The 21285-nt window shown below is 40.5% G+C and overlaps 2 protein-coding genes across 2 annotated transcripts; both read right to left on the reverse strand.

The window, feature by feature from the left end:
- Positions 1-12345: 12345 nt before the first annotated feature.
- rxfp3.2b (relaxin family peptide receptor 3.2b) lies at positions 12346-13539 on the reverse strand (the record flags this gene model as incomplete). Its single annotated transcript, XM_080831927.1, has 1 exon — positions 12346-13539. The coding sequence occupies one exon, from the start codon at positions 13537-13539 to the stop codon at positions 12346-12348; it is 1194 nt and encodes a 397-aa protein (XP_080688053.1).
- A 2511-nt stretch (positions 13540-16050) lies between these two features.
- Positions 16051-20013, reverse strand: creb3l3a (cAMP responsive element binding protein 3-like 3a; the record flags this gene model as incomplete). The annotated part of the gene is made up of 10 exons (XM_080833426.1): positions 16051-16355; positions 16950-17046; positions 17443-17527; positions 17644-17712; positions 17999-18105; positions 18195-18317; positions 18515-18648; positions 18914-19154; positions 19277-19387; positions 19993-20013. 10 exons carry the CDS (start codon positions 20011-20013, stop codon positions 16051-16053), a joined length of 1293 nt encoding a protein of 430 aa, XP_080689552.1.
- Positions 20014-21285: the final 1272 nt, after the last annotated feature.

The following is a 21285-nucleotide window of genomic DNA, read 5'->3' on the forward strand; positions in this document are numbered from 1 at the left end:
GTTCCAACGGCATAGAGAGTAAAGATAATTAACAGGCTTTTTATTTTAATCTAAACACCGTTTAAAATTCGCTTTGGTCAGGATTCGAAACTAAACAGATTATCTTTCAAACCGACGTTGCTTACCGTTGTGCCACCAGATATCTCTTAATGGTCAGATCGAACTATTATTAGAACAAAGAATACAAAAATAAATCCTTTATTGTCATTGTATTCGCCTACAATGCAATTTGAATTAATGGAGAAACGTTTTCTTCCACCACACGTTTGTGTGCATGTTATTTTAGCAGGCCTTGCGAACCACAACAAATTTAACAAATTCACTGTCCCGAGAAAATCTTTCTTACACCGTATTTTTATTGACCTGCAGGTGTCACTAGAGAGCGAACGACGCTTCGAGTAGTGAACCTTTTTTCGACACGTCTGGCTGGAAAGCTTCGAGGGTTCATGAAGCTTCATTTCGCCATCACTACTCAGGATTTATTTCCAAAAGGTTAACGCACAGAAGATCCAAGGCAAAAACTCACAATAGGCAAGACTCAAAAAACAGCAAAGAGACACAACAAGGAAGCTAGGCAGAGAAAGAATACATATAACAGAATCTCTCACCATGCTACTAGAAACTGGGAACACAAGACTTGGACTGACATTGAGTAACGACCCGACACAGGACACACTGAACTTAAATAGCAGAGGACAACGAGAAACAGGTGAAACAAATCAAGCCGAACAAACAGGGTGATATTGGGAACAGGTGAGGGATGGAGACAGACAACAAGGGAGCACATGGCCACATACACAAACAGGAGGAAGCACATGGACAAGACACAGGAAGTAAACAATGGCACATGTACAAACAAAACACAGGCAGCACAAGTATGACTCCAGTTAGCGGCCTCTAGAGGCCCGAGGTCCCAACTGGTGACACAGGGTGTCAAGTCGTGACAGTTGGTAGAAATCATCACCGTAAAGGCTTAAGGCAATGATGACAATACAATGTTTCCCAACATGTCTTGTATTAGTGCCTAATACTGTTTCAGGCCTCCCCTCCCCTTCCTTTATTCTTTTATTTTTTTTTTACATTTTCCTATCTATGTAACATTCAAACAAATGAATGAATAATATCAAACACATGACCACTTTTCAGAATCAGAATCAGATTTTTTAAATGTATTTTTGTATTTATCTTGACTGTGGCGTCCTATTAGTTTGCGCAATTATGATATGAAGGAAGTTTGCCCTTACATCATGGAGCTGTGGTGATGCAATGATGTCTAGCAGCTTTCAACACATTTATTTTTCATTTCATCACTCATATATTTTCCTCACCTCATTTTTGAGGCCTTGATGGTTTTGTCCTAAAAATAGTCCAGCTGAGGTTATTAAGTACAGTTTCCATTCTTATATTGTCAGTTTTCTGGACACTTGTTTGATTTGAAGAAGAATGTTAAGTGGTTGGTGCTAACTGAATGAATGGGTTCATTAAATGACAACCGGTAGACTTCCTTTGACTGACCTCACTGTGAACCATATGGGTCACAGAGGGCGGGAGATTTTCTTCTTGTATGCCTTTCATAATAATTGCTTTTCCTTTTTATTTCCTTTTGTACTGTGAACTTCACCTCTTCTATCAATATTTTTAATTCACCTCCTCTACTCATCTCCCCTAGCCTGACGATGTCATACTCATGATTCTAGTCAGAATATGAGTCTGATACCGAACCTTTGGGCTATGATTATGGGGCGTGTTTCAACGAACCAGGAAAGAAAATGCCTATTCGCTGAATTGGATACCTAGAACCAATCAGAGCAACGTAGTATTACCATCTCTGATAGATTAAACTTTTACCTGATCCCGTAGGAAGGACGGCAAAAACATCTTTTCAATCGACAAATGCCTTGATCGCATTTCTCTGTTCCTCTTTCAAAATGAATGCGCTGTCAATGTCTGTTGAGATATGCCTGCTCACGTTAATTAATTAGCATTAAGGCTACAAGCTACAGTTTGTTTCAATGGGTTTTTTGTGTACGCGTTAGCAATGATATAACAATAATGTTCTAGAGAGCTTTAGTTAAAACAAACAATACTCTGCAACATTCGTGTTGCACATGCACAACTAACCGAGTCAATGTAGACATTAAAAAGTCGTGTAGATAGCTTAATTCACATAAAAAATTCCCCACTAAGCACCCGAGACGCGGCCATCTTGGTCGGAGTTTGAATCTACCGGTTAATTCAACTCAAGCGTTGGTATCTGTCAATCAACGTATAAAGCCCGCCCTGACAATTTGATTGGTCCGGTTTTATCCTACCGATGAAACTCTCTCCCAATTAGCCCAGAGCCAGACCAAATCTCCCTGACCAAAAATGTTGTGGGCGGGGTTTGGGCTGGTATCCAGGCTACATCTCCCCTGCACCTTAACTAAACTAAACAAAAGGTATTATATTAATTAGGCCTCTGCGCAAACAAGGACATTTATTTTAACCCTGCCATGCCTTGCATAGGTCAGATAGGATCAGATGTCATTCAGATGGAATGACACATTAAGTATTTGTGAGTTCTGTAGGCAAATTGATCTCTCTCTCTCTTTCTCTCTCTCTATCTATTGAAAAAACAAAACAAATTCTAGATCAGAATAATTTGGACTGCCTCAGTCACTCCATGCTAAAGACTTTATTTGAGTACTATCAATCTGGTAAGATTTCACATTGCTTAAAGATATCTATGCTTAAAGGCAACTGATCTATTACAATAAGAGAGTGATTTCTGGAACATTTTATCTTGTGCCTTTAAATATAGATTAAAACTAAAGAGCTGGAGTTCACTTAGGGAAGGCAACCTCATTTATGTAGTACTAGTGTGACTGCAGCTCATAGTCTGGCATTGACCCTCTTTCAATTTTCTCTGCGTCACTGGATGGCAACACCCCTCTCAGTCCCCAAATCACCACAGGATTTTAACCGTGGCTTTGTAGGGTTTACAATGTCTGCATCACTTAGCCTCTAAATCACCAATTTTCCCTACAAACAATCTAATAAACCTCAACCTGCCATCTGAAAGTGAATGAATCACGTATATAATTCATGCAGTATGTGACTGGACTGTCAGTGATTCCACTATGGCAAAATAGCAGGTCAGATTAATTGCATGATTCTACAGTCTCACAGAGACGTGTAACCAAAGGCTTATGATATCAGCTTGCGTCATTGGATACGGAAAAAAGCCTGACTTGTTTCACACAGTTATTTATTTGTTTCCCCTTATTAAATGTCTGTAATATAGTTATGTTGACACTTATGTGAATCATCTACAATCTAATTTTATTAATGGAAATTATCTTCTTGAGACTCCATTTGTTGAGTATACTAACTGTGGATATGAAGTTGTACAGCAAGCTGAATTTCCTGGAGCACTGTGTGAGGATTGCACCAGATGTACACCATATTTTTTTCATATAAATGCATCCAATTTTGATCATTGCTTTTGAATCATGTTTGAGGGGCTCATCAGCATTTCAAAACAATTGATCAGGTAGTTCGCATTACTGCAGCACTTGAACGTCAAGTAACATTTTGATAATGTGGCTTGGGAAGTTTTAGAATGGTAAACGGACTGTCATTATGATAGTCATTATGATGTCTTGGGAACTATGTGGTGTGTCCTTTTGTTGAATAACTTAGATTTTTTTGCCAGTGAATGCATCAGATTCACTATGACCCAAATGACTCAATCCCCACCCCCACCCCAAACACCCCAGACACTGCCACTGCGCCGCATATGAACATCCACTTGGGGGCATATTTTATGAATCTTTCCTACCGTTACAAAAAATTCTGCCACCAATAAAAGAAACCTTGCGTGGCTCTCCTGTGTTTTGCGGTGTGCAGTGTGCAGTGTTCCGGGGCTGTAAGTAACTGAGGTTGATCTGCCTCTCTGTCAGCAGTTTGTAGCATTTAATCAGGGACTTTTCTGCTGCCTTGAGATGGGGCTGACAGGTACAGGTTCTCATTATTTCTCGATGTGACTTGCTACAATATCACAAGCAAGGTATCCACACAAGCTATCCACACACACACACACACACACACACACACACACACACACACACACACACACACACACACACACACACACACACACACACACAGATTAAGGGACAGCTTCTACCCCGATGCTATATGACCAACACACAACACACAGACTCAGTGGCGGCGCCAGGGGGGGGCTAGGGGGTGCTAGAGCACCCCCTAGATTGGCCATAGCACCCCCATAGCACCCCCAAGAAAATAATGGTTTATTTAGGCCTATTATTGTTATTTAATTTCATTCTGAGTTCTTAATAAAATGTATTGTGTGATAATAATATTTTAATCACAAAAGAAAATAACAGATTGAAATAAACAGATTGTTCACGTAGCACGACACAGACTCTTTGCGCGTGAACGTGATTGTTCAATGAGTAGTAGGCTAAGTGACAGTAATCCTCGCGATCGGTCAATTCTAAGTCAAGCGTTCACAAAATCACGAAAATGGATCGGTATTTGATCCGCAAATTTCCTCGAGTTGAATAAGATGTTCAAGAGGAAGAAAAAATGCAAGAGGTATTGGATTCTGATTCTGATGTAGAAGAAGAGGAAAGTCCTGGTCCAAGTCAACCCTTCACCTCTACTGAGGGCGCTGCTAGCCATGCTGCTAGCACCCTGGGTGACTAACGCATGAACGCCCAGGATGGTCGGAAAAGACCAATATTACAAAAATGTTGTGGAAAGCTTGCGCTACACTGCTTGTCAGGGGATCTCACAGCGAGGCCACATTGAAGATGAGGATTCAGCAAACAGGGGTAATGTCCGCGAGTTGCTATCTGTAATTTGAAAATTTGATAAAACCGTTCAGAAAAAGTTAGATAACAACCCGTCAAATGCAAAGTATGTGCACCATGACGTGCAGAATGAGATCATCAATGTAATGGCAAAAAATGATTAGGAAACAATTAAGGGATGTTTTAAGCATCGTTTTGTGTGCACTTTTTGATCTCTTATTATTGTGGTTTTGAGTGCCTACTGTTTGGTCTCATTCATGTTTTTATTAATTGTGACCTAAAATAATATACACTTTTTGAAAGCATTTCTGACTCTTTGCCTGTTTAAGTTAATTATATCTGATATTCTAATCTGCCGTCTTTAGTTAGAAGTGTATTGAACTTGGTATGTTTAGTTTAATTTGTCGCACATGGTAGTGGTGACCTGGTAGTCATCGCAAACTTTAATCCACACTGAAGTAAGTGAAGTATTTGGGATTACGTTATCTATAACATGCTGCATCCATTTTGACCGTCGGAGATGAACGCAGCTTTGTGCGCGTCCGTCAGAAGTAGCCTAATGATAATAATAATACGATTGATTTGAATGACGCTTTTTATGTAGGCCTACCTCAAAGACGCGTTAGAGATCAAACGTGTACACATATGTGACGATATGGTGGGGAGGTGTTGTAGTAGAGAAAAATGAGACTCATATGCTATCACCCTAATTTCATAGCACCCTCAGTAAAACGCCGAGCACCCCCATAGCACCACCAGAAAAAAATCTCTGGCGCCGCCACTGCACAGACTAGGGAAGAGGCGAGACAGGTCCTCTTTCTTTGAGGTATGCCAGCGTGAGTTGAGCATCCCTTGAGAAGTGTCTTTGCCTACATGTCTACCCTCATCCAACAGTCTGGCATTGGTGTGAATACCGTAAGATTAAGAATCACTGACCGGAGCATGTGAGGAAATGTTAATTTGGATTTGGTGTGATTTATAATTTATAACTTCAAATGTATTATTCATTAGTACAGAAATGTCTTTCCCAAACTCTGAAAAACCACAGATGTGTCACGGTCCACCACGAAACAGATGCCAAATCACCACAGTAGTTCCTCAAACCTAACCTGTTTATCTATCCTACTGAGAGAATTTTTAGATTTTCTCTGACACGCTTCTACTTTTAACCCTCTCTAGTGGTGAAATGTAAATCTATGACCAGGTTTTAATATTGACCCAATTTGCATGTTATTTACATGTTATTTGGTAGATTTCATATGTGAAGGAAATCACAGTCTGATAAAAAATAGTCTTACTTTTTTTTTTTTAAATGTGCCTAAAAGTGTTAGTGCTGAGTGCTCTTCACCTTGGCTCTTACCGTCACGCTTTGGCCCTTATAATATGATTTGTAATATCTATGTTTTATTAATTAAATAACAATTTTCACACTAATGTTCACGTATTCACAGTTATAGTGCATTATACAGTACCACAAGTATTTACTTTTTCACAGAATTTACATTGTAAGGTTGAACAACAAAACATCATGTTTGCTTTGGTTCTTATGCAGGACAAGACAACACTGTCTGGCCTCTGCTTTTTCGTGATGATGGTGACTTATTCAGGGACTTGCATCGTGACTGATAACATTGAAGCCCAATGTGGTATTTCAGAACTTGCATTGTTCACCCTCTGGAAGTGATCAGTATCAAGGTCTACCAAGAAAGGTCACGCCAAAACACAACTGCAGGGATGAAAACACGCCTGAGCACGTCGCAGAAACTGAATGCAACGTACGTGTGTAATACCTGCCAGATCCTGTCACACAGACATGTAGGCTGGTGATGATCAGATAAACACCATTAGCTGATGACACTGACAGAAGTACAGCGCAGACCTGGACCAGCTCTGTGCCGGAATCGGCTTGTTCAAAAGATCTGGGTCCTCACCCAAAGGAGCCAGAAGGAGTCAGCTACAATATCCATCACTGAGTAACCGATCGATATGTCTGCGCTGTCTTCATTACCGGAGTGCTAGTCCTAGTGTTCAGAATATTCAGCCCTTTTTTCTGAGAGGAACGCAGTAACATCGGGCAGAGCCCCAGGTCTCAACACACAACCACTTGAATTTAGAACTAACAGTAAGGCTGCGTTGTGAAATCTATGCCTCTCAGAGTTTCTCTCCCATTCCAGATCAGCTCATTGCAACATGGTGCAAGTCTACGAGGAATTAGTTCACCAGAACAAAGCTGGGAAAGATTTATTTTTTTGATTGCTGTGGAATCAGACACAGAATGAGTCATGTAACTTTGTCGAAGTTGAGCTTTTTTCCCTCACCTGGATGAAGTGTGGGTATGAAGGTGAAAAGGCTTGGCTTCAACCTCCACTATTATTACCGTTTGAGGCTCAATTTTAGGTTTTCTCATACTATTAGCCAGCCCCGAGATAAACAACATGAGGAGGAAAATGGGAAGAGTCAGGACTATTAGTGGGATTCATTACTTCTGACTCCATCTTAATGCACGGGAGGATAAACACTTTCTGTAGCCTTCAACAAGAGCTAAACTGAATTTATTTGTGGACTTCCAAATGTTTATTTCTGTGTCACCGAAATGCCTGGAAGAGGAGAAATCATGCAAGGTGTATATTGAAAATACTGGGCTCTGCTACGCTTAAAGAAGTAATCATACAGTGAAAATGGTGCCAGAGCTGGGTCATTGCAGATAAAGTTTTACCCTGACATCCAGGTGGATAATCACAGCAATGGTAAGGTGGAGTACGTGTCCTCAATTTTGTGAAATCATGCCTGTTTTAAGAACTGTCTGGTGAATCTCCCAAGCCTTCTTACTTAAGAGTGGTTCAGTTCTTCTTTGAAAGGAGCAACTCCATAATGTATGACTGTTTGTCTGTTTGTAGTGGAAAAACACTTGATTGTCTTTAAGGTTCCATACCTTATTTAACCTCCCAGCCTCTCGCTAATGAGAAATAATTAACAATTCAAATCCTCACAGTTATTATTGGGCCCTTCTAAAAGGTCACTGAGTGGTATTCTCCCCAAGATCCTTGCCGCCTGTCTGTTCAATTGAATCTGAGTATCGATCAAAGGCACACTAGAAAAAGAATATAGGGGATTAATCAAACAGGGTCCTTTGAAACACTAGGCCTACTGTTTCATTCACACAGTGAAATGCCATTGCTGACGAGACCTGCCAAGAATCAATTGATGTTATTTTGAGAATTGTATTTGGCCTCTACTGAGAAGTTAAAGAATCTGGACCAATTACTTTATGCTTGTTTAGTCTTAATCTGTCAACTCCATAATAGGGGTGGGACAGAATATCAATTTGTTGATATGTCACAATATTTTTGGCATCGATATGTTGTCAAAACACAGACACCAAATATCGAAAAAAAAAAAATTAAACTCCGTTATAAACGAATTTATTCATGTAGCCATTCTGTTTTTTCAGAGCATCTCTACCCTCCATCCTTGTGTCCAGGGTTATTGAAACAAAGTTATAACTGGCAGTAAGAAGACATTTCATCAAAATGGGCTTTTAACAGTTACTGGCTTGGATTAGAGTGCTCTCAAAAAGGCACACAGATTCTATGCACTTTGTTGTACATTGTTTCATCTCAGTTGTCCAATTCTGTGAAACTGGCCATGAATAAATACATCATTCTTGCTTTTAGCCTTCTAAAGGGGATTTTTTCATCTTCAGTTACACAGATATTGTGAAGTGTCAAGCTTTTCATGCAATGTATCAAGCATCACAGAACAGCTGTATGGTGATACCATCATTACCATGGGCAACGTATTGTGATAGTTTTAATAATAATAATAATAATAATTCATTTTATTTTTTAAAGCACTTTTCATTCAAAGGAATCTCAGAGTGCCTACATATTAGAAAATAACTATAATAATACAATAAAATTAAAAATAAATTTAAATATTAACATAAGCATAACAGAAAAGATTCAACACAAGGCCAGAAATGCCTTCCTGAATAAAAAAGTCTTAAGTCCAGCTTTAAAGGAATCCAGCGTCTGCGTTGCCCTTAGGTGGTCAGGTAGGCTGTTCCATAAATGTGGCGCTGCCGAGCAAAAGGCCCGGTCGCCCATGGTGCGACGCTTGGTTTTGGGGACGCGGAGGAGCAAGCTGTTTGAAGACCTGAGGGTGCAGGTGGAGGTTTGGGGAGTAATTAATTCTTGCAGGTAGGGAGGTGCATGTCCATTTATGCATGTATGGGTGATTATAAGGACTTTGTAGTCTATCCGGAAAGAGACAGGGAGCCAGTGTAGTGAGTGTAATATTGGTGTTATGTGCTCATATTTCCGGACCTTCATCAGAATCAATTTTGTATTGTGAGTTACTCTGTGATACTTCATATGCTGTATGTAAGGGTAGAAATCTAAAGCAATGTGACAACATCTTGATAACATGTCATGAAACGAATTTAGGAAGTAATCCTAGCTAATTAAATTGTACCTCATTGTAAAATCTCATATTTCTGACAAGTATGTTATACTCCCTGTTTATTCTCAGGATCTTCATTCTGTGTTTAAAGCATTTTCATGTACATTGATTCATTCACTTTTTCACTCGGAAATATATGAATATATGAATGTAAAGAATATTCAGAAACATTTTCTTTACACTGGAACTTAAGAATTATGTCAATCAAGAGGCACCTATCTTTTGTCAACCATTTTTTAATTATTGCACACTACCACCATTTTCACCCAGTCAGCTTAATGTCCTCTGTGCAGTCTTTCCCCCTATAGTGGTCACCAAAGTTCAAAGGCAACATGCTTCACAAGCAAATATCAACAGTACAAACCAATTTAATACCCTGAGATGAGCACCAAGTCCCCACTGACTTACTATGATCAAAATGGGGTACAAACCCCCAGAGGCACCCTCAGCAAACTATTAGCAATGCTCACCTTTGGAGCAAGCATAAAGGACAGCTTTGAAAAATATTTCCTTTCATGAACTGTGGGGAGGGTAGAGGCATTCTGCTCATATTGACTCTTTGCATGAATACTAAATACTGCTACTTATACTTATACTTAATACTATTTCTCTGTTAAGAATAGGCAGAATTGCTTTTCCTCCACTTTCCCACCACAATATCACACTTACTTCACCAATCTGCATGAAGCTTAGTATGGTTGTAGACCCTCATGGCTGATACAGAATAGACAGTTTGTGTCTCCCGGTGTGTTACCCTTTGTGCTAGCTCCCCCTGAAGTGTGCTAGAGTCCCATGAAGTGGGTTAGCGGCCCTGAGTTTGGGTAGAGTCAAAGCACTTTTTAGGCAATAGATCAAAAAACATTTAGCCCTAAAATTATGACAATTTTATGGCAAGCTGGCCTCTACCCTGGCTCATTACAATTAATTTCTGTAGTGGAGCCACCCAGTGAATAATGATCAAAGCAAAAATCTAGCACTTCACTAACCAATATCTTGTTCAAACATCACAATATATGACACCCTGTATCACTACCACATTCTTTGGACTCATGCCAACTTCCACGAAATTTCGTTAAAAGAGGGCACTGCAAATGACACATTTCAATATCTCAAGCTCCACTTAAGGTAGAATTTTGAAATTTGCTAAGCTTGTACTTGGCTACATCTGATCACATCTCCTGAAGTGCCATTCAGCCAGCTCAACATAATGGTTGCCAACAACCAATCAAACCTGTGTCATTGGCCAATCTTAATGAAAATCTATAGGCTCATTCATACTGGCATATTGAAGCTACATTCCCCATTTTAGCTGCCACATCCATTCTGAATACACAACAAGCCGTCAAGCCTACTGTTGCAAGAAACGTCATCCTTCAAGATGAAACATTTTCCCTGGAACAGAAAATACCTTGTGCTAGAGATTATTTCCAAACACTGTTAATGACTTTAGAATATAATAATCAAGTGACTTGTATTAATATATTCCTTGTATGAATGATGTGCTTATGAAAGCAGGAGCATGGCTTTTCTCTCTGTGTGTGTAACTAGAATATTAGGTGCCACTAAGTCTGCATATGAACAAGAGCATGTTTAGACCAGAGGAGATAAGAAGGGAACTGTGCTTCTTCCGACCTTGTGCAAAACTGCCATCCTTGCAAGACAGGGAGCCTCGGACGTGAGAAATCCACCACGTGATCATCCCTGCTCAAAGCTAAACTTCTGACTATATAAACTTTGTGCGAAGAGTTTATCAGGGGCTTCACTGTCAGCCTCGGCTGGTAGGGGAGCCCAATTGCAATTGTTGTCGTTTGTCTGTCTAATAAATATACTTTCATGCAGCTCCGGAGTCCTGAACTAACTAGGGTGAATTTTTTACCTATCATAATATCTTGTTCTTTCACTTCATTTCTGCTCATTCTCTCACTTTCTGCAGTGGTCACGTTTACATACCTTACATACTAGTTTTAAAGGGAAACTGCGTCAAAATGTAATTAACGTTGTACTTATTTTTATTTGGGGGATCCATCATTTTTTTATGTTATAGTTTTTCCATCTAACTGTCAAAAGCCTTTCAAAGCACTGATACTGCAAATTAGATTTGTTAACATTTTAATGAAAAGCCAAGTAAAATATGGTAACAAAGAATTCTGCTAATAAACAAACACATATGTTACTTCACCCCAATGTAGAATGTCACAAAAGCATCTGTAATGTCCACATATGTAATACATATTACACTGCTCATACATGTTGCATACCTGAAAGGTCTCCACATTTCCGGTAACTTCTATTGCACATAAGCCATAGCTTTTTCCTCTTTGGAAAAAGGCTACTGGTACACATAACAATTGTGGATAAATGAGAGGCTCAAGGATGCACAATTTCACTTCAACTCAATTAAAAAATGTGTGGTTTACATTACAATGGCAACAAGTGCTGCTACAAATATTTAACAAAGTCTACTCAAGGTCTGCCCTGCTACCTTATGTATTGTTTTACTGATTACTATTCACTTCATTTGTTTTATAAATGTAAGACTTTCACATGTAATCACGTTAGGAAAACTGTTGATGAGCAGAGACAATCAGTGCTGACTAAACTGTTTACACACTGGTAAAACTATGCTGCATTCATTACTATTCATAGAAATGTTGCACATAATTAAAGGAGATGACATGCCCTGGTGTTGTTACAAAAAAAACATTTATCTCACAAAGCTTCAAAAAGTTTGGGAACGAATGCATTATTTATTGTTCTTCTAGAATACCTTCTCATGACGTATTTGACATATAGTGATTTTTTTTCATACGCAACAGAGAAACACCCAGGGTCTTGAACTTCACAAAGGTCCCTCATTAGACAACCATATGCATGCTTACAAAACTGGTTTTGCATACAAACTCTTGATAGGCTATGAGGTAGCCATAAATGAGATGAACTGAAAATTGTGAAATGAGATTAACGAGACCCGTGGGCTCCAAAATTACACATCCTTCAAAACAACCTCTGAAGAACCAAGCCTATAAACACCTGGACCCCACTACACACCATTTGATTTCATTTGTCAGACATCCATTGGCACCAGGACCAGGACAGTTGGGGCTTCTGCAACTTTAGCCTTGCGTGGCAGCAGGTGGCTGAGGCTGCAGAAGGACGGTTTGGCCCGGAGCAGGAGCTCCTTGAGCCCGGCGCGAAACTCACGCCGGATGAGGCAGTAGAGTACAGGGTTGAGGCAGCTGTTGGTGTGCGCCAGGCAGACGGTGAGTGGAAAGGCGTAAGCTTGGGCGTTGTAGAAGGCGTCACTGAAGGGCACCAGGTCAAACTTGATGAGCATGCTCCATAGGGTCAGCGCCTGGTTGGGCAGCCAGCAGAGGAAGAAGGAGAGCACCACAATGATGACAGACTTGGTGACTTTGGAGCAGCGCTGGTGACGGCCTTGCTCACTGTCCGACACACCGTTGATGCGACGGCTCAGCACGAAGCGCAGAAGCAGCAGGTAACACACCGTGATCACGACCAGTGGGATGATGAAGCCCAGCAGCACTTTTTGCATCTGGTACAGACCCAGGAGGAGCTGGGGGTCCCAGCTGCCAGTCTCTGGGAAGCGTACCAGGCACAGCTCCTCGCCTGGGAACTGGGCGTTGGTTGAGTAGATCGCGTGGGGCAAAGTGGCCAGGAGTGAGATGATCCAGATGCCCAGGCATATCCATTTAGCTGCAGCCGCAGACACCCGGTGGCTGTGCATTTTCAGAGACGAGATTACCGTGTAAAAACGTGCCACACTCATGGCTGTCAGGAAGAAAACACTGGCATACATGTTCATGGTGGTGACAGAGCTGATGATTTTACACATCACTTTTCCAAAAGGCCAGCGGAAGTCGAGAACAGTGTCTACAGCCCAAAAGGGCAGAGTAAGGACAAACTGTAGGTCAGTGAGTGCCAAAGCCATAACAAAACAGTTAATGGAGGATTGCTTTTGCCTGTAGCGTGAGTGTAACATATATAAAGCAAGAGAGTTCCCCACCAGACCAAGTGCGCACACTACTGAGTAAACCAGAGCGATCATGACACGCACTGCAGTGCTGGAGCCGTCGCCATACAGTTCGGAACTAGATTCCTTTGACAGGAGTTGGAGCCAGCAACGCAAAGAGAGATTTTTCAGAGTCCCTTCAGAATTGTTGACTACTGACGTGCTGTCTTCCAACACGTTCTCACATTCTCCCGACTCCAGAGTTTGGATGCTGTCGTTTCTTGACATTGCTCAGTACTCACTCATGTTAAGTCATGACTAAATTGACAATCGTAACGGGAGAGATCCAAGGTTAGTTTAAATGAAAATAATATAGATAAAGACAATTCAACATACCGTTCGGTTTCCTGACCTAAACTTTAGTTGAGTGGACCAAGTGAATTCTTTCGTTACCGTCTGTAGCGTATCTCTGGCGCTAGAGTGAGCCTGACCGCGCGCCTTGATTTATATAGACTGAGGGTGCCCGTGCCCGCGCAAAGCTCTGACTCGAGCCCTTTCAGCAGTATCACTTTTTTCATAGTGCCAGTTTATGAAACGACTTCTTGGTAAGTAATGTTTTTATCATACAAGAGAAACCGCGTTTTAAGCAGTAGCCTAATGTTAGGCAATGGTTAAAACTAAATTGAATATCATAGGCTATAAAGCATAGCCCATGCTTTACATCTTAACTTTAACTTTATGTTTCCAAGTACACGTGTACTAGACTACTAAATAAACCAACCCTGTCAGTCAAATGCTTATTATGACACTAACGCTCTCAATGCCTTGTGAATTCAATCATGGCTTCAAATCACGTCGTGTGTGTGTTTCCCTCAGGTTACTCTTGCTTCTCCCGGATTCTGTGTGACTCACTACAACAAACTTGACATCCTCTCTCAGCAGGTGCTATTCGAGTTATACATAATAGACAAGGATGATTTAATGATTTCGTGATGCGTGGAATAACATATTACCGTGGGTTGTATGTGGTTTCAAATAGTTTTCCCAACTAGTTTTTAAAAGAGCTATCTAAATAAAACCCCAACATCTCTCCTGAGTAAGAATTAACTCGTTCGTTATTTCAGGCAGGTAAGTTTGGCAGGTTTCTCTCGAGACTATGCTACAGGGCTGAGTGCTGCAAATTACTCTTTGTTATGAAATACGATTTGTGTTTTCAAACATCCTATTATTTTATATGTTTTTTGAAATAGTAGGCCAATCAGGACAATTTATTTCGAAATACATTCATAGTTGACTGAAACTACTGTATTTTAAAGTCGCGCTTATTATTATTACTTGTAATATTTTATATGATTGAGTTTGTGTGCTCGTAAAGAATGTAAATTGTCTATATCCTCAGGAAGCCCCCCCAACAGTCCTGATTGGCTACCCACTAGTCCTGATTGGCCACCCCCTAGTCCTGATTGGGCACCCCTAGTCCTGATTGCCACCCCCTAGTCCTGATTGGCCACCCCTAGTCCTGATTGGCCAAACCCTAGTCCTGATTGGCCACCCCCTAGTCCTGATTGGCCACCCACTAGTCCTGATTGGCCACCCACTGGTACCAAGTCAAGTTATCATAGAAGTTCACAGTAAATAATTTGTATGATCTTTTATAAAAAAGCACTGGTGGAGTTAACTGACATATACTTTTTAAATGGAAGTAGCACCAATAGTGTGAAAAAACGGAAATGTGTTTCTCATGGCGTCTGACAGTTTTCTGTCTGTCTGACTCTGAAGCCTCAAGATGATTCTTCTGACTGCGAATTTGAAGAATATAAATAAGGTAGACCGTCAGCCAAAAAAAAACAACTGCAATAGTTTGGCCCTCAGGGTAAAAAATTCCAGCAAAGACATTTTATACTATCCAGTCGATTATCGGTCAAAACACTCAAACAGATTTGTGAAGAGAGGCTTATCCTTCACCTTGGTTAACCATACCACACGTTCACTGAGCATAGTGGAACAGTGGAAGTGTATTTTTGGTCAGCCCTATGCATTAAAAAAAATTGGACGGCCTCAGTCAACCTTTCCTGTTGCTGTCGCCCAAGAGGGAGGGCCAGTGCAGATTGAGGGTCTGGCACCTGCGGGAGATTGAGATCAAAGTGAAAGTGACTTTGCTGATTAAAGATGCCGAAGTGGACACTGAGACTCTCTCTTGATGATTAAAGCGAGGAAGCTACTAACACAGTGACAATCCAGTCTGAGGATACACTTATTTAATAATCCTTTGGCCAAACATATGCGCAGAGAAATTACTTCAGTTAATTTTGTTAAGACATATTCTCACATCAATTCTTTATCAGTGATTTATTAAGTGACTTGGTCAACCATGGTTCACAGAAATTCATTTAAAATGCCCAGCATTTTTAACATGAGTTTCTTTTATTTTCAGGTAATTACATTTAATATCCATTTGGATTCATTATTGCCATTAATATGTCACACTTTGTGTAGCAAGAAATGAATCTCATAATTCTCATAATTTAGTCTCCTTCCTTCTGAAATTCATTACATGAACCTCTAAATTAAAATGCAATTCAACTAGTTTAGCTGTGAAAAAGTTAATGAAATAAAATAACTGTATAACAGAAAAATAACTTTGCTGATAGAAGATACACCAATAATTCACTGTCTCCTTTTCTCAATCTTTAATTCCTCTCTTCTTTCCCTCTGTGTTTGTCTCCTGATGACTCTGTGATTCTCTTCACGTGAAAAGCGTATTAAGCTGCGGTTGGTACGGCTTCACACGTCTCGTCTTCACATGTCATCGGCATGCGGGCGGATTTTGGCAACAGCCCGCAAGGTCACCATGGCTGTATGGCCAGTGATGGGGTCTCCGTGGTGATGGAGGTGATCGTGTAGGCTCTCGTTGTGAGGGATGGTGTCGAAATCCGTCAGCCTTTGTCCTATGGTGAGTTTCTCCAGGAACAACCGAACATTATCCACCTGCTTGTTCCCTGGAAGCGGCTCCAGAGTCACTGTGTCCTCTGGTATTGGGGAGTGATGGTCGTGTGCATAGATCACACGAGACGAATGGATATTGTGCAAGGATCTTGACTGAACTGCAAATGGGAAAAGAGGATGTGAGAACACTGACTTGACAGGTACCAGAATGAGCATTACAAATGTGACACAAAAAGCACAATGTAGCTTAAGGGACAGTGAAACGCCCCAACATATATGTGTGCATTTACTCAGAAAATACTTCAGTTCTCTCCTTAAGACTGTCAGCAAGTGTGGAATGGGAAACTGCACTCAAAGTGCACTCTCCCTAGAAATGAGATTGAAGCAATTTCCACCTTGAAAACTGTTGTTGCTTTTCTAAATAACATTCATAAATGTCAAAGTGAGAATGTGAGTTATGGCATATATGCCTACGTGATAATCAGCACTTCGCACTTTCTTTGAGAAACATAGAGCACTCTAGATGGCAGCTCCACATGGGTGCGGACATTTCTGGAGGCTAGCCTGCGTGGTTGCTCCATTAATCTGTTTCCCTCTCTCAGTCCTCTCTCTCTCTTTCTGTTGCCCCTTTTTACTCCTTTGCTTTCTCTCTCTCCTTCTATCTTACTCTTTCTCTCTCTGTACCTATCTATATTTTTTTGGTGCTGAAACTCAATGTTTGCATGCTGTGTGGAAGCAGCCCACTGACTCACCCCTCACTGGGGCAAATTCCCCCTCCAGGCTGACCTTGCTGTCGGAGAATGGCTTCAGACTGGGGAACAGGAGAAGCGAGAAGGACAGAACAAGCACCTGGGAGAGGGGAAGAGGAGCAGAGAGAGTTGAGGCTGAGTGTGGATCATTTGCATGTCAAACCACATTTGCTCCAGAAGGTCATGGATGCTAGGGAGACAGTTAAACATGTTCTTATATTCTTACTTCTAGCCTACATGCATGGCATCCCACATAAGACAGGCGTGACATTCCACACATTTATGAGCAGTTTCAAATGTAATATAGGTGCTGTTTTATTGTTATCTTTTTTGGTTTGCATTTACACCAATATATGAAACAGAAACAATTGATGTATTATGGCATGCATCTTCAATATTTTGTATCCTTTCTGCAGTTTTTAGGTTCAGGTTTTACATTTATACAGATTCCCATGCGTGATTTGTTTGTTCTGTGAGTGTGTGTACAATAGCTCACCAGTATGCATGTACCAGTCTGTGCAGTTTTATTAGATCCATTCATGACCATTGCCTGCAGCCTCCGAAGCTTCTCCATCAAAGACCTGGGAGACAGAGGCTGTGTAAGTGAAGGGGTTCAAAAAGTTCCTGGTTTTCTGGGGAATTAAACAGCTCTCTTAAAGCAGCGCTCATGGGAATATAAAATAAGCAATTCCCTCACATGTTACACTTTTCCAGTTGGAAGACTTTCCTCTGCAGCTCCTGGTTCTGTGCGGTGCATGTAGCCATCCTGTGCAGAAAAGAGATTTCTTCCCACTGAGTCGGCTTCGACGCATTACCACTGATTAAAATTCAACCACAGGCTCCAATACGAATTCTTTACGCTCAAAAGATTTTCTCATTTATTTTTATTAAACCACTGTGTGAATTATACAATATTGCCTTATCTCACTAGGTTACACATAGAGGTCTAAGATATAATCTGGCCATATGTAATTAATAGGAACAGCTCCACTGTTTTTCTACTGGCAGACAATACCTCTCTCCAGCTCATCAATTAGCTTGGCAGTCAGTACCTGCTCTCCAGCCCATCGATGTATTCTTTTTTCTTCTTCCGGCTCTCCTGGGCCGACTGCTTGTTGCGGATCTTTCTCCTTATTTTCTTCAAAATTCTCTCCTCATACTGAAAGGAAAATAATGAGACACATAAAAAGAAAATGAAACCTATCTGCCGGGTAACATGTAGAAATTGCCGGCCTCAATCTGAAGTACCTTGGTGAGAGGAAGTTGGGCAGGTAGCATCATGCCCTCTTTGGCAAGCAGTTTCCTCTCATCCTCATTCAAAATCAGATCTTGAACAGACTGCTGCGAGGCCTGCGCGGGCTGACAGCAAGTCTGGAATATCAATGTTGAAGTTAAACAGTCATTTGAAAATATTCTATCACTGAGGTTCAAGTGAGATATATTGGCATGCCACAGTTTCACATGAACACTCAGAAGGGCATATCTGTCACCATGTCTTTTAACTTGTCCTCTGCCTCACCCACTCAGGACACCCAAATGCTAAGCTACATGTTGCAGTGTACACTCACAGGTTCAGTCTTGCCAGAGAGGAGCAGCTCCTTCACAGTCAAGGGAAAACCAGAGGACAGCTGGCTCCTCTGCTCCGGAGACCCAGAGAGCATCTTGTCTGTTTTACCCTGGAACAAGCCAGTCTCCCAGCCATCTGCAGAGATTGGTAAGAGGGTTAGTTTCTGAGTGCACAGTGTGCGTGCCCATCTCTGGCAATGCAGCAACCGATTTAAGAGGGTTTTAGTCACAGATGAATGGAAATACTTAGTTTTGGTTCATTATTTGTATGGAGTTACAAAAATAGTGGATTTGTGTGGATTGTAGATTAATTGTATGTTTGGGTGTGAGTCTGCATGCCTCTGTGTGTGTGTGTGTTTGTGTGCGATGTTCTCGTGAAATCTTTCCTTTCAGTAACTCACTCAGATCGATGGGAAGATCTGTCTCCATAGGGTCCAGGGGCTTGGGATGAGGTAGAGGGTAAATGTACTGAGACTCGAGGAGGGGACTCTGAGGTGGCATGGGGCTGTCCATGTGATCAGAGTGGAGATCCTCACTGATCCCGCTATCACTACGACAGGGGGACCACTGGGGTGACCTCGAGTCAGGCCCACTCAACAAAGCACACAGGAAGTCTTCAGTGCCTTGTGGTTGGATCAACAGCTATTGAGGCAAGCCCAAACAAAACACTGAATATCCACATCATGACACAATTGCCAAAGGCATGAATTAATTGAGAGGGTTTCCCTACAGAATTAGAAAACTGTGTGGAGGCAGATACTTACACTAGGCTCCGCAACAGGCAATGGTTGGTTGCTGCAATCTATTTTCTCATGACGAAGGATTCCATCATTTTTATCAAACAGCAAATCCAACAAGTCAATGTCATCACAACCCTTAAACAAAATAGGTGTTTTCTATTAACTTGTCACTCAGACCATTTCAGTTTTATGCAAACTATCATGATTTAATCACAAAATTCCTCTTTTCAGAAAGTTATACCAAAATGAAGTTATACATTAACATGTAGTTCAGCCACCGAATGTAACATATATGTGAAATGAGGTTGTTGCAAGAGTACCATGTGGCAATAGGTGACTGATATAAAGAGATATGAAGGGAGGCAAAAAACAGTACGTATTGCTCATTAGTTGTGGTTAGCAGTTGTGAATGAACAGGACTGTACATTAAATGTCACCACTTATTCATGAAACAAATTCAAGCATACAAATTCTAAGGATAATTCTAAGGATTCTAATGTTTGTGTTACATTAACCACAACATGTCAAGCCCCCTTGACTTTTTAAGACATGGAATTAATAACATTTTCCTCTTCTTCCACTTATTCATCACAGACATCTTAGATAAGACAGATATCAGTGGAAGAATATAAAGTAAGAACAGCTTTTTAAACTTTGTTCAAGTGTCGTTTACCTGTCTGATAACTAAGACTTTGTTTTTTTTCAATGGAAAAGTCACACACAAGATGAAAGATACTTACTGGATTTGAGTAATGCTCCATTTGTAAGCCGAAGACAGGCAAAATATGAACAACCTTCAAAAAGCTTATTCTTGAAATGAGAATAAATACGCAGCGCAAAAGTCTCTGTCCTATGTTAGCGAAGTTAACTTATCCCATGTGCCTGGTCAAAGTTCAAACTCCAACATGTCACATATCATCAGCCAAGAGATTAACTCACCACTGGCTGCGGCTTGTAAACTGTGGTTGATTGACAGGCACTACCAGCAAATTAGCATTGCAACAAGAAAGACAAATGGCAGGAAACACTCCCTACAGTCAGTAGAGCCATCCACTTGTTAGTAGGTCAAAGGTTATCCTTATTTTACAGTTACCATTACAACACAATTATGACACAAGATCATTGCATTATGACCTCTGACTCTGACTAACAATAGTTACAGCATGAAGATAACTACATGTCTAAACAATATTAAAACACTGAATTCAAATCTTTTGTATGATTTTTTTCAAGATTTCACAGATATGTGATTTTTTTCTAGGCTTTGGGGTAATTTTGAAAACTGTAAACCTCAGTTTACTTTTTCCACTTCAGTGATACACTTTTTCTTTTATGAAAAGGTTGATAAGCCCACAATAAACTATTATAAAAAAGAGCCTTCCACTAGACTAAATTAAGGAAACTTGCACAATTCTGTATTAAGTTTGTTTTAGTTCTAATGCTTCACAATCTAGACACAAACTTGAATCTCAGAATACATTATACTATGTAATCTGAGAATGAGAACTCAGTATTTAAATCAGAATCTGCTGAATGAGTGTGAATTCTTAACAGGATTCAAGTTCCTTGACACAAAAAAAAACTAAAACTTTTTTAAAATTACCATATACAACAAGGTAATTTACTTCTATTTTTATTATCCACGGCCAACTAAAACAGGAGCCTGAATGTGAAAACATGACCCTGTGTAACCATCTGTATCTCAAGGAACATTGCACTCCAATTAAGAGTATATACATATGAATAAGATATTACTTTAACTTATTGCCAGTTTTGGTTTTGCCTGTCTCTGTAACTGGTTTAAAATCTTTGAATTAATATGTGGTATACATCTTGAAAGTTTTCTTGTCTGTTGCCGTATGTACAGAGTTGTTAGAACTATAAGAACTTTCTGTCCATGCCTGTCTCTTGTCTCCTGCCATACGTACAGAGTTGTTAGAACTATAAGAACTTTCTGTCCATGCCAATCTCTTCTCTCCTTTCTCATATGTATTCACTTTTCAGCTTCTTTTAATAAAAGATAATGTCTAAGA

The sequence above is a fragment of the Sprattus sprattus genome (assembly GCF_963457725.1).
Source record: "Sprattus sprattus genome assembly, chromosome: 2".
Classification (NCBI taxonomy): domain Eukaryota; kingdom Metazoa; phylum Chordata; class Actinopteri; order Clupeiformes; family Clupeidae; genus Sprattus; species Sprattus sprattus.